This window comes from Castor canadensis, chromosome 12 (assembly GCF_047511655.1).
Source record: "Castor canadensis chromosome 12, mCasCan1.hap1v2, whole genome shotgun sequence".
Taxonomy (NCBI): domain Eukaryota; kingdom Metazoa; phylum Chordata; class Mammalia; order Rodentia; family Castoridae; genus Castor; species Castor canadensis.
The window spans coordinates 31141763-31155110 of NC_133397.1; the positions used below are offsets into that span (position 1 = coordinate 31141763).

General features: G+C 37.8%; 1 protein-coding gene across 5 annotated transcripts in view; it reads left to right on the plus strand.

The window, feature by feature from the left end:
* Crim1 (cysteine rich transmembrane BMP regulator 1) overlaps positions 1-13348 on the plus strand; it is a 185714-nt gene that overhangs the window by 154098 nt on the left and 18268 nt on the right. For all 5 annotated transcript variants that reach the window (XM_074049499.1, XM_020170120.2, XM_074049498.1 and 2 more), the window contains one exon: positions 4542-4763. In XM_074049499.1, coding sequence (XP_073905600.1) covers positions 4542-4763 — 222 coding nt within the window. The remainder of the gene's footprint in view (positions 1-4541; positions 4764-13348) is intronic.

The following is a 13348-nucleotide window of genomic DNA, read 5'->3' on the forward strand; positions in this document are numbered from 1 at the left end:
TTTTCTATTGACCACTTATTTATGCAGTCCATATTCCTGGCACCTGAGGTGAATTTTAAAACAAAGGAGATTGCCATTTTCCCCCTTAATCCCACATCTCAGACTCAAGGGATATACCTTAATAGAAAGAGTTTCTCTGCACCAAATTACTCCAGATGATTTTGCTAATGTTAAAATTTAACAAATGCAAAGAATAATATTAATGAGTAATATAAATAAAATTTTTTGGAAAATAAGACCTGTGACTGCATAAGTGTATAAGTATTTTTTTTTTTAATTTCTCAGACCTTAGCAGGTAAATTTATGGTTAGGAAAGACATAGTTATAGAAACTTGTCAGAATTTTAAACATGAGTTCCTGGTTTATAAACTAAAATAGAAATTCTAGTTAATAGTAAGAACGTATGACTTTTTCCAAAGATACTTTTTGGATACATAAAATTGCCAACTTGGCAGACAATAATTTTGATATTGCTTAATCTCTTCAGTAACCACTTATTGATTCAATAAGTGAATCAATAACTACTTACCTTCTTAACATATATTCCATATATTCTTTTTTCTTTTTTTTTTTTTTTTGTTTGTTTGTTTGTTTTTTGGTGGGGCTGGGATTTGAACTTAGGGTTTTGCATTTGCAAAGCAGGTGCTCTACTGCATGAGCCACACCTTCACACCTCTAGTCTATTTTGCCCTGATTACTTTGGAGATGGGGTGTCACAAACTGTGCTCAGGCTGGCCTTGAACCATGTTCCTCCCGATCTCAGCCTCCCAAGTAGCTAGGATTACAGGTGTGAGCCACCGGCACCACAGAACATAAATTCTTAAAAAATTTTTGCTCAGTAAAAAAATGCTCGTTTTATTACTTTTTTTTTCCTATATTGAATTATCTAGTCAGCTGTCCAGAATCTTACTCTCTTATTAACGCCCAGCATACTTAGTGTCAAGTCCTCTTGGATTCATGTTGATGGTAGGTTCTGAATCGCATCAGATGAACATTATTTGCTATTGCCATTGTACATTGCAGACAAGATGTTACCATCTTAGTACAAAATCTTTGGTGTAATTAGCAGCCATGTTAAACTGACAAGCTTAATTAGTGAAGCATCATTTCTACCATAAGAAATAGTTCCTATGTATTAGGTTTTTAGGATATGTGTGACCTATTTCCACCACACTTTTTTTTTTTTTTTTTTTTTTTATAATTATCACTGTTCTACCCAAATCCAAACCTGCTGATGCTAAAGAGCCTTGACTGTTCATATCCTCCTGGTAGCAACCATTCGAATAGACTGTTCATGGGTTACAGTGAGCTTATATCCACTTAGTTATTCATCTTACAGATATCTGTGCAATGCTTGAATTGACCCCTTAGGATCCTGAGGTTAATAAAAAGAAACAACTCTTGTCCTATGGAGCAAACACCCCAGTGTTCCACATGAAATAAATAATGCTAGAGTGAGAGGAATACTTAAGGAGAATTTAAGAGTGCATACATCCCAGGAAGCTTTGACAAAAGAAAGAAGAGCCCTTGGTGCCATTTGGACTAGGATCTGAGTAGACAGAGGATTGATTGTAGGAAGGCCATTTTCCAAGACCATTAGCCCAGATTCATTGAAGATGGGATAACTAACTAGATAGACTGAGAGGTTCAGCCCCAGAAGAGAACTTGGTGGAGATGGGCCTTCTGAAAATGTTAGGTGGGATTAGGCAGGGTGCCTCAAAATAAGAGCATGTGTGAGCAGAGCCTACAGGTTCCTGCCAAGCAAGGCGTCACTTTCTGCATTCCTTTCTGTAGACCCAAACAAGCACCCCATGGTGTGCCTAGCTTTAACTTCTCATTTGCAGGCCTGGGTGCCTGTTTTTTTCTTTCCATGTAACTTGAGAAGTACTTCAATGTTATCATTCATCTTAAACTTTAGAACTTTTGTTTTTATGTATTAGTACTCTAAACATTACTCTTAGATCTGTAAATAAGAACATACCCAGAATAATACATATTTTAAAGTGAGCTACCCACCCCATAATGGATCTTTCTTGACTTTCCATTCATAACTATATTGCAGCAATAAAAAGTCTTACAGCTCAAAACATCAATTTTTTCACATTACAATAAATTTCAAGAATAGCATTGATAAGTGCTATGTTACATATCTAGGAAAATACTGCCTCTAATCTTAGGTTACTACATTCTAAAATTGTCTGAAAATGATACACTTGTACCCAAGAAGAGCTGTGTCCTACATGGTGATTCTATCTCTAAGATACATTGTTTCCTTTGTCCTTCCACTGGCCTAGTTTACATTTTAGGCCTTGCAGGGAAATGGTTTGTGAGGAAAGATTGAGCATGCAGATATGCTATTTCTCTAAAGTAAAAATGAGAGGAGTAGGTTGCATTTGTTTCTTTTTCTATCTTTGATACTTCTTTTGTTCTTTATTTTGTAAGGTTGGGAAAAAGCATAGCCTAGAAAAGATAGGGAGGTACAAAAGAAATAAAAAGAATGAATGACTGATGGTCACCTAAAAACATGGGTAAAAATAAAACAAAGGAGTAAATATTTAAAGAAGAAGCAAAACTCTCTGGGCAGGAAAAATTAGAAGAAAGACCCAAAGAAGGAAGACACTAGGAGCAAAGTTCCAAGTGGTATGGGGTTTGGTTAGGACTCTCCTGCCTAGAGGAAGAAGACTGCTACTGTGCTTGCTTCCCAGCTTTAACTCTTCACTGGTCACTGCCAGCACTTGAAGATGTCCTTTGGAGTCTTTTCTGGACCTCAAAAAGAAGCTCTAGATTTGTTTCCTGTGTCATTTCATTGCTTCATTACTGCTGCCCTGCTTCCTCTTCTAATTTTTAGACACAAAGTTGGACATTGTTTGCAAGAGCTAAGCTAATGTAACTTGCAGAACCTTTGTGATTTTCAAGACCTAGTGTGGATAAACATGAATTGTCCTTATTTCCAGCCAAAGCAAACATTAGCAGTGGCTGATCTCTTAAAGAAGAAATTATCCCTAGGTATAGATAACCTCAAAAAGGTTTCTGAGAAAATAATCCCATCTTTCCATCTTTAACCTACTGAATGTGGGTGATATCTAAGGAACCATAAATGAAATAGGACCCAGAATGCATTGGGAACAATGACTGGTCTTTCATTGTGCCTCTACCTTCAAGAATGATAGGAAAGATGGTTATGGCTTAAAGGAGAGGGTTTGGTCCAATTCTGTTATGCTGGCCTTCAGAGGGTCAAGCAACTGCCTTGGTCCTCAAAGAGGCTCTTGTCAAATCAATATAATCTCTTGACTGGAGAGTATATTCATGAGGCAGATGGAACGTGTGACATTAAGATGTTCTGTATCATGTTTGTCTCAGTTATTTCTGTTTCATGCTGAAAATAGAGTTCATGAAGTTGATTCAGAGAGGAACATTTGATAACTCTTGACTGTGTATCCACTGAGACAATGTGGTTCTCTTAGGGATTTGCTTGGTATAACTGTCTTGGTGTTTTAAGACTCTTGAGTGGCAAGGGTTGTTGGAAGTACTTTCTCTCACTGGAGAGATTGTAACATTTCTAAAGTGGTAACCTCACTAACTTAGGTTTTTCTTTCTCAAATCTCAGTTGGATATCTGCTTGTGGTTACAGTTTTCATTAATTTCAATGGATACCAGAACCCAAGGAGAATTTGGGTTTTCTGGTGATGTTCTTTTCTGTTTCAAGTTGTAACCTGATCTGGTTACAACTTGACTCTTGTACAAGTCTTTCAATATTAAAAATGCAGATGACTCGCAGATGCTTTCTCTCGTTGCATCCTTATGTGTGATTTAGATTTCTTATCTTTCAGCCATTAATGTAAATGCCCGAACGTAGGTGTTTCTGATAGTCTAGTGCAATGAAAATGTATTTTGATATTAATTGGTTAGGATTTCATGTGGCTGTACGTCAGAAAACCTGGCTGCAATTTTTAAACAAACAGAGATTCATTTTACTTACTTTATAAGAAGTTTGGGGATAGATACGTATCTACATTGCTTCTGTCCCTCAATGATGAAGAGGCCTTTCTTATACAAGTATGATAAGGATATAATAGCTACATGTTCAAGGCAGCTTCCTTGAACTCTAACAGATGTGGGTAGTAATGCATCACCCTCTGGAGAAAGTTGAAAGCTTTTCTAGAAATACCCTCCTGAGCTACAGCTAAGTGAGGTGGCCTCTCAGTTATGAGACACTTGGAAGGCACAGAACAGTATTTCCCTGATTGCCTTGCACCCATTTTGATCCAAATCCTGATACTACTCCAAAGAAAATCAAGACTTTAAGCAGATGCTATATAAGCAACTAACAGAATCTTGGTTTCAGGTTTGTTTTTTGTTTGTTTGTTTTTATCTTTATTATCCTGCTTTAAAATTCAAGACCCTGCCTGATTCAGACTTCTTTTAAGGAGACACCCAGAATGTTAGTGACTAGGAGTGCTTTTATAAGTCTGGTGACAATGTGTTGCATAATTGGAGACCTGCAGCATCTTCTTTGCTGACCTGTATGTTCATTTTTCCAGATGAACCTCTTCAGCCTTCCTCATCCCATAATGACAGCGTGCCTAGTTACTGCAAAAATGATGAAGGGGATATATTCCTGGCAGCTGAGTCCTGGAAGCCTGACGTTTGTACCAGTTGTGTTTGCGTGGATAGCATAATTAGCTGTTACTCTGAGTCTTGCCCTTCTGTATCCTGTGAAAGACCCGTTTTGAGAAAAGGCCAATGTTGTCCCTACTGCCTAGGTAAGACCAAGAAAAAAATGTTTTTTTCATCTTTACCAGTGGTCAGTACGTTGATATTGATAGCCAATTGTTTTTTTCTGGTTGACATGCCACAGAGAACCAATGTAGGAATATCAGCAAAGGAAAAGATGGGGAAGATGTGCTCCCATGTAGAATGTGTTAAGAATAAAAAAAAAAAAGTTCTCTGTCATGTTCCATTGAGATCCTTTGCTGGTTTAGGATTTTCAGTATCAGAACTCTCTTTGTCTACTCAGTTATTTTCAGGGGTCTCAATAACCTGTTGCTGTCTTGAGATCAGTTAAATCTGGAATATTAATCTCCCCATTTCTCCTGTCTTATGGCACTTGATTGATTTTATTTAAGCCACATCATTATCCATATTGATGGCCTAGCCCCACAGAGTGAGGCCTGAGTAAGTGACAGAGCCCTCTCCTTCCTATGACCCATGGTGATACAATTTGTGAGCAGAGGACTTACCTATATTAGCCGCTAACATCCATACAAAAATGGTCCTGTGGACAAAGCCAGATGCTGTTTCAAGGACCAGAAGGCGAGGCTGAGACAGCTGTCAACTCTAATCAAGGACAGTCCCTGCTCCCAAGGCTCTCATCTTGTTACTGCTTTTGCATCCAGTAAAGCTAATAAAGTCAAATGAAAGATAAGACACATCTCAATCCAACAGGAACTCATGATCAAAGCAGCAAATGAAAAATTATGCCACTTGTATTAATTGCGGGGTATTGTGCATTTATTGTTGGAGATTTTGCATGCATTCTAGACATAAGTCATTGCAAATATTTGGAATGACACCTAGAGAAAAGAGAGATCTTATGGCCGAGTCTTATGGCAGCTTATAAACACTAGTCTCAGGAATTTTATAGAGCTAGATTTTATCAATGTAATAAGCAAAGAGTGTATGTTTTAGAAGCTGGGTTCTCTCCTTTAGCAACCATCTATATAATTATTTTTCAAATCTTGATGCCTTTAGAAGTGAAATGGAGGCTTTTAATAATTATGATAGGACAGCAGCCACAGACCAGGAGTGTCTATAGAAATCAGGACATATGGCAGCTCTTAGTGACTGGGACACTTGGCTTTTCTGTACTACTCATAAACATTGTAGCTCCTAAACAAAGCCAAAAATATATCACGGCATACATCCAACTTAGTGCTACATAGTTTTTCAAAGGTCTGACCAAAATTTACACAAGAAATGGCACTGCCTGTGGTATCTGTGGTATCTAAATGTAAAATGTAACGAAGCTACTATTTCAGGTTGTAGGAAGAAAAAAGTATAGCTAATATCACTGTATTTACATATAAGGACTAGAATAACAATTCATAAATCAACCAGCAGTGCTTGGCTCATCTTTACAAAGCCAGGACCCCTGAAGGCCTGAAAATCCCACATTACTATCTAAGGGAAAGTCTAACAACAGCTCGCTTTTTTTTTTTTTTATTGTTTTATTATTCATATGTGCATACAAGGCTTGGGTCATTTCTCCCCCCTGCCCCCACCCCCTCCGTTACCACCCACTCCTCCCCCTCCTTCTGCCCCCCCACCCCCTCAATACCCAGCAGAAACTATTTTGCCCTTATCTCTAATTTTGTTGAAGAGAGAGTATAAGCAATAATAGGAAGGAACAAGTGTTCCTGGTTGAGATAAGGGTAGCTATACAGGGAGTTAACTCACATTAATTTCCTGTGCATGTGTTACCTTCTAGGTTAATTCTTTTTGATCTCACCTTTTCTCTAGTTCCTGATCCCCTTTTCCTATTGGCCTCAGTTGCTTTTAAGGTATCTGCTTTAGTTTCTCTGCGTTAAGGGCAACAAATGCTAGCTAATATTTTAGGTGTCTTACCTATCCTCACCCCTCCCTTGTGTGTTCTCGCTTTTATCATGTGCTCAAAGTCCAATCCCCTTGTTGTGTTTGCCCTTGATCTAATGTCCACATATAACAACAGCTCTCTTATGTTGAAAATTCTCAGTCTGTTTAGCTAAAAGTTCCTATTGTGTTTTACTGCTTAATTGGGAAATTTGTAATTAGTTAATAACTGAGGTAGTAAATTTGTTTCTGTATGATAACAGTAAATCTCTTCTGACAAAACCAAATTCAAAGTTGTGGAAAGAAACCTGGAAATCACAGTATTCTCTTCATTTTTTTCCCTTCATACTTTAAGCTTCTGGATCATTTAGACTATACATTCTTCTTTAGTCTCTAGAAAAAAGAACAGTTTGACCAGAATTTGTAATTTTTAACTTAGATTGCAAGCAGTTTCACTAAATTGTGGTTTATGTAGGCTTATAGTGGTATAATGGAACTTTTGTTTATATTCTGGCTCCCTCATTAACTGACCCCCTCCCATACCCTCCCATTGGTGCTTGTGTGATTATATTCTATTAATCTGTGAATTATCTTCAGGGACCATGATCTCCAGGAGATTCAGTATTTGCTAAGCAGCAACTATGTGCTGTATTCACTCACTCACCTCAGTGCTCCATCTGTGTTGTTATATTATTGGAATAGTCATTAAGCCTCTTATGTCTATGTCATGCTTATTTTCTAAGTCTAGAAAATAGTTCTAAGGATGGACCTGCTAAGAGTCCATCCTTTCTCATGTAGCCCTGCTATGTGCAAAGGGTAGAAGTTCATTTCATGACTGTGACTTAAAGTTTCCTGTCCGACTCTCCAGTTTGTTTTGAGGTTTGTTCTCTTACCAGCTAAGAGGTCCTAACTTCCCATCAGCCTGCTTGCATTGTGTGCTATTTCAGGCTTTCTCAGTTTCAGCTCAGCTTGTTCTCAGGACCACGGGCACCTCACTGTGGCCTACACAGATCACCTCACACCAGCCTGTGGTGCTGACCTCACCATGGCTTTAGCTCCCTCCCCAGGTGAATGTGCTCCCTAATTTTACTCAGTCAGAGCTTTTACAACCTCACACTTGCCATGAAACTGTTCAACTGACCTCTTTTTTGTAGTCAAAACCCAAAAGTTTGCTTTTACTTCATGAAGTATCCTTTTTTTCCTTACCACAGAGAAATGAAAAGCAATGATACTACTAAAAAGTAGTCTTTTAATTACCAGTATTTGTATTCCTTTCAGCTAAATTATCAAGTCACTAATGTGCAGTGATAATGCTTCTGCTTTGATGTGTGAAGGCCTCATATTATGTGTGCTAATTTAATAGGATGTGTAATACAGACATAATTAATAGGATTGATGATTAATTTTGAAAAGTGAACAGCTTTGTCTAATTGCTTATAATACCCATCATTAGGGAATTCATCCTTCTACTAGAGAGAAAGTAAGTAGTAATTACCAATCATTTTAATGGGGCATCTTAATTGATTTTCTAATTTTTTGTATTCTGGCTTCCTACAGAAATACAAATTTTGATTTAAGTATTTTCATAGGCTTTTTGATGGTAAAGGTGACTTGAGTTTGAGTCAAGTAGAGAAAAGGTCTGGTGGCTTTTCTAATTCATGATGGCAGATGTGATGTGGTTCCTTCTAAACAGCAGATCTCCCCATGATGATGTGCTTCAGGATGAGACAGGGATGTATAAAGCATTCCCTCAGCTGTGTCGCCAGCGTCATGCCGCATACCTCTCTTTCTTTCCAGAGCAAAAGTTGTTTCAGTGCTTGAAAGAGGTCTTTATTCCATGATTCCCCAGAGGATGGCAAACAAGGAAAGCAACAGACATCATACTCCCACATCACTGTGCCTTGGGGATGGGATGCACATCCACCCACACTGAGGATCAGGCTATAGCATCTTGGGCAAGAAGCGTAGAGCATTCCCATGAAACCTTCTGTGTCAAGGGCTTGGTCATTCCTCATCAAATATTACATAGAAAGGGCACTACTTTGGTCATAAGACCTTTCTTACTCCGATTTATGGGATCTTCAGGTCCACACTACTGCTGCATCAGACCTGCTGATTTTGGAAACCAAGTTGCTCAGGTGTGCCTCTAATCTAGGTGTGCCCCCGTCTAAGAGAAGACCAATATTGAGTAATAGTTTTGTGCTAAGTCAGAAGTGTTACTCAGTACATAGAGTATTACCTTGAAATTTATGATTTGGCAAGGATTTATTTGTAACTCTAGGCTATTTGAGAAGATATTTGAGGTCAGATATTTAGAATCGTATTTGTTGGCTAGAAATCCCTTAGAGTGTCTTTTTTACTTAAGAAGTTTTTGTCGAAAAAACTTAAGTTTTAAATTTAGAACTTAAAATGATAGTTATTTTGTTTGTTATGAAACAAGCATAAATATAAATGTATGTGGTTTATAACATAAATAACATGAATATGAACAAATTTAAGATATTCTGATTATATGACTTCAAGTTCTTTTTTTTTTTCAAGTTGTTTTTAGAATGCATTTTGCTATTATATGAAAATGAGCTCTGTGATAGATGGTTCATAAAAGTGATTTTCTTATAAGTACATCTATCTGATTAGGGGTTCTCAATTTTTTACATATACTATATAATAATATTTGAAGTACAGATTTCACAAGGAATCGGCTGACCTGGCTTGTGTTGGAACTGTGTTTCTTCCTAGCTGGTTGTGATGTTATAACTATATAGTGATCTTCAAAGAGCAAATGATGAAATAAGATTTCTCCCTAAAAAGGAAGAAGTTTATACTTTAAAGTCAGTCTAGTATTCCTTTTGCTTAGATCTCCATTTGTTTATGGCTAACTGTATCAAAACAGTATCTTCTTAGAGCTATATTATATCTGTATGTATTTATGTAAAGATATCTGTGTATATATATGTATATATATATACATCCACACACATCAAGAATCAAGTACAGTAAATATTTCATCATCTTTAAAATATTCAACTCATGGAGTTTAATGTTACACATTGCTAAACCAAAATGTTATGATATTGGAATACTGGAACACAGCTACTTCTCCAGTGTATTTCCTTAAAAATTAAAAACTTCTGCCATTGGAAAGAACTTACCTTGGAGCCAAAGGGTTATGCTCACATGTCTTGGTTATTTGATGCATCCCAAGCTCAGTCGCCTCATCTATAAGATGTCCTATGCTTCACAAAAGTACTATGAAAAAATTAAATGACATTATGTGCATATATGGAAGCCTTTTTTTTTTTTTTTTTTTTTTTTTGCAGTACTGGGGCTTGAACTCAGGGACTACACCTTGAGCCACTCCACCAGCCCTTTTTTTTTTGATGGGTTTTGTTTTTGTTTTTGAGATAGGGTCTCCTGAACTATTTTCCTGGGCTGACTTTGAACCGCAATCCTCCTGATTTCTGCCTCCTGAGTAGCTGGAATCCCAGCTACTTGGGATTGTAATTACACCTGTAATCACAGGTGTGAGCCACCAGCTCCCAGCTTGGAAGTCCTTTGTAAATAATAAACACAATCTGCTTGTGTGTTGGTTCAGTAGACTCCTGCTCCTGTATTGCAGACTGCAGCTGATTGAGCAGTATGCATCAAGTGGATTTCAGTATCTCATGATAGAATGAAGCATCTGGCTTCTACAAGAAAAAGGCCTGGATATAACATCTCAACAATAAAGCTTTTGAATATTATCCAATATTTTAGATTAATGCTTTGGTGGTGCCTGTTCTCATCTTTAAAAGCCTGTGGCCAATTCAGTGATCCTGGAAGAAATAAGCTTTCTGTACCACAGATGTTGTCACAGTGCTCCACCCACAAATAAATAGTGTTTGATTTCAGCTGGTTTAGGTCTTGCCCTGCACTCTAGGAAGTATGTCATCCTGCATCTCCCATAAGCAGCTTTCTCTTCAGTGCCCTTTTTAGGTCTGCAGTGGTGTAGACAGAAATTCATGTTGTTGCAGCTAACTCAGGCAGGACATTGGAGCCACATCAGCTCAGTCTGACCTGCTACCCAGATCCTGTGTTAACAAGTCTGCTGCACAGAGAGAAGCTGACACTGATGTGTCTACACTAGCATCTGCCTTTTTCTGCTCATTTCTGTCCAAGAGTCCAAACCTGACTTTCTACCCTCCAGTGGTCAGGGATAGAGGAAGATCACTGCACAAAAGGGGGCCCATCGAGTGAGCACCCTCTGGAAGCTGCTGGTGGAGTATTGCTTACAGGATGAAACATCTACAGATTCAGAGACAGGCCAGTTTAGAAAGCCAGTGGCGTCCTCCTCAAGGTTTTCTTTAAAAGATGCTATACTCTGACTTTCACACAAACAGCTTTTTTTAAGTCCTAAAGGAAATTAGATTTTTTCCTTCTTTTTTGGGCCACTTGATCTTGCATTGTCCCTTCCTGTCTTTTAGAGTACATTTAATTATTTCCAAAATGATTTCAGTGTATGATCTTCATGTACCTGTAGATGCACCTTGGGTTGTAAGCCTTGATATGAAATGAGACTACATTTACAGTTGAAAATGAAATGTTTCCTTGAACTTACATCTGTGAAGTGCTTAATCAACCCATAATAGATGCTTAATGCAAGTACTCCTGGAATTGTGTCCCTTGCATGCAAAGGAATCTGCCAAAACTCAGTGTATTTACCAGTTTGGTAGGGTTTCCATTCATAATACTCAGGAAAATTTATAATTCTTCTGTTTATTGGATATACTACCTATTCCAGGAATAATTTTGAAGAAACAAAAGTCTCTTTTGATCTTTTTAAATAGACTTAGGCTTCCCATCCCAAGAAATAAACGGAATAAAATAAAGCACAAAGACTTGTAAGAAAGAAGTTTTATAGCTAAATCAACTTACATAACAATCAATGTAAGACAAGATAAGGTAGGTCAGCCTGCATGGTAACATCTGTCTATTTTTATAAAGATGGATTAAGATCAGGTGTTTATTAGAAGCTAAAAGTTGCAAAATCCTCAAGTTTTCATTAAATCAGTAAACATTCTTTGCATTTTTAACTAAAAACTTCAGTCATTTACTGGCAGAATGACCAGGTATTAGATCTCTGCCTTTTTGGAGTTATCTGGGCCCTCATCCATGCAGAACTGCAGTTGAACTCCCTCTTCTCACTCTTACAGTTTGTGATGTCCCCTGAGCCAGCATGTTCAAACTCAGTTGTCTGTGCCTATGAGTCTCTGCACACTTCTTAGTGACCTCTTTTTTATTTCTGCTTCTTGTAGTTTCTGGTTACGTTTCTTCTTTACGTTTCGTTTTGTTTTTAAGGAGAACCTAGTTTCTTAAACGTGATGTTCACTCATTCCCAGCATGTGCCCAACTCACAATCCAGAAATGAAAATGATATCATTGGCCAGGAATAGGTGTCTTATCAGTTAAGGAAAATAAAATATAAAATAATAAGTATATTTGATTTCTTTGTGGGTTGGACAGAGAACATTATAATGTGCTGATACAGATGCACACTAATATTTTAAAAGGTACTTTCCCAGCTGTGTCATTGGTTAAGTAATATTTAGCTGCCTTTTCTACTTCCTTTTCTAAATCTCATGTTACCCATAGTATAACATGTTAACTTTTACATCTGCCTAAGTGATTTCGTTAAAGTTTTCTTTAAATACTTCAAACCTCAAACTTAAGAACCCACAGTGAGCAGAGAATTGCTCTCTGCGTGGCTTCTCACCATCTTTGGCACATTCTTGGCACATCCATGAATATGGAATCACAAAGATGATGAGACCCTCTGGATCCAGGAATGTGTCCCCAAACACAGGGGCCTTGGAATATCTGTTCACTGCTGTGGCCCAAGGGTTTAGAACAGTCAGTATCGATGCATAGAAAGAACAGATGCCCCATTACAAGACTATGTTGGATGAGTCTGCAGGGGAGCTTATTTGGAGAGCAAGAGCTGCATTTAGCTTCTTGGCTACCAGGATCCCAAAGTAAATTACTTTTCCGGACTCTGAGTAGTATGCAGGAGATCTGAAAGAACTGATGCAATTTCTAAAGCTGCCTCACTTCCTCCCAGGAAGTTACTCCCACACCAAGGCCACCAGAACAGAATTAGAACCTGAACTATCCATCCTAGAAAGTCGTCTACAAGGCAGAAATTAAAAACTCAGTGGTAGCACTGAGTTAGAGCAGATTTGGGGTTCTGCATCCTTCCATGTAAGAAGAAGGGTAACAGTGTAGTGATGCTTTCTTTTCTGGGGTTCACATATATCTATCATGGTGGTCAGTGTGAACATATCAGTGACTTCTGAGACTCTAAATTGGAGCTTGATAGAGGAAGAAGAATTGCTAGATATCCCCACCCATTAATTAGTTTTGTAGTATATTGAAAATAGCCCAAGAGTAAAAACAAAGTCCAGCCTTCATAGCATCTTAAGGCCTTCTTTCTTATCTTGAAAAGATGTGCGATGTAAAGTTTAAACAGTTAAAGAAGTGGTCCTGGAAGGAGTGAACATTAAAGACCTTGTCGCTTTTTCCTCCCCTTTCACATTAACCAAAATCCAGGAAAAATGAAAGAGTAAAACTCCATGCTAAATTCTTCAGTTCTACCATCAAAAGATATTGCATATTTTTATTTTGATTATAAGTGATACCAGATATTGTTGTTTACATTTGAATTCAAAAAAAGACAGGACATATGTCTGAGTGTTTTGTGAGTTAAACAGCCCCACTGATGGAG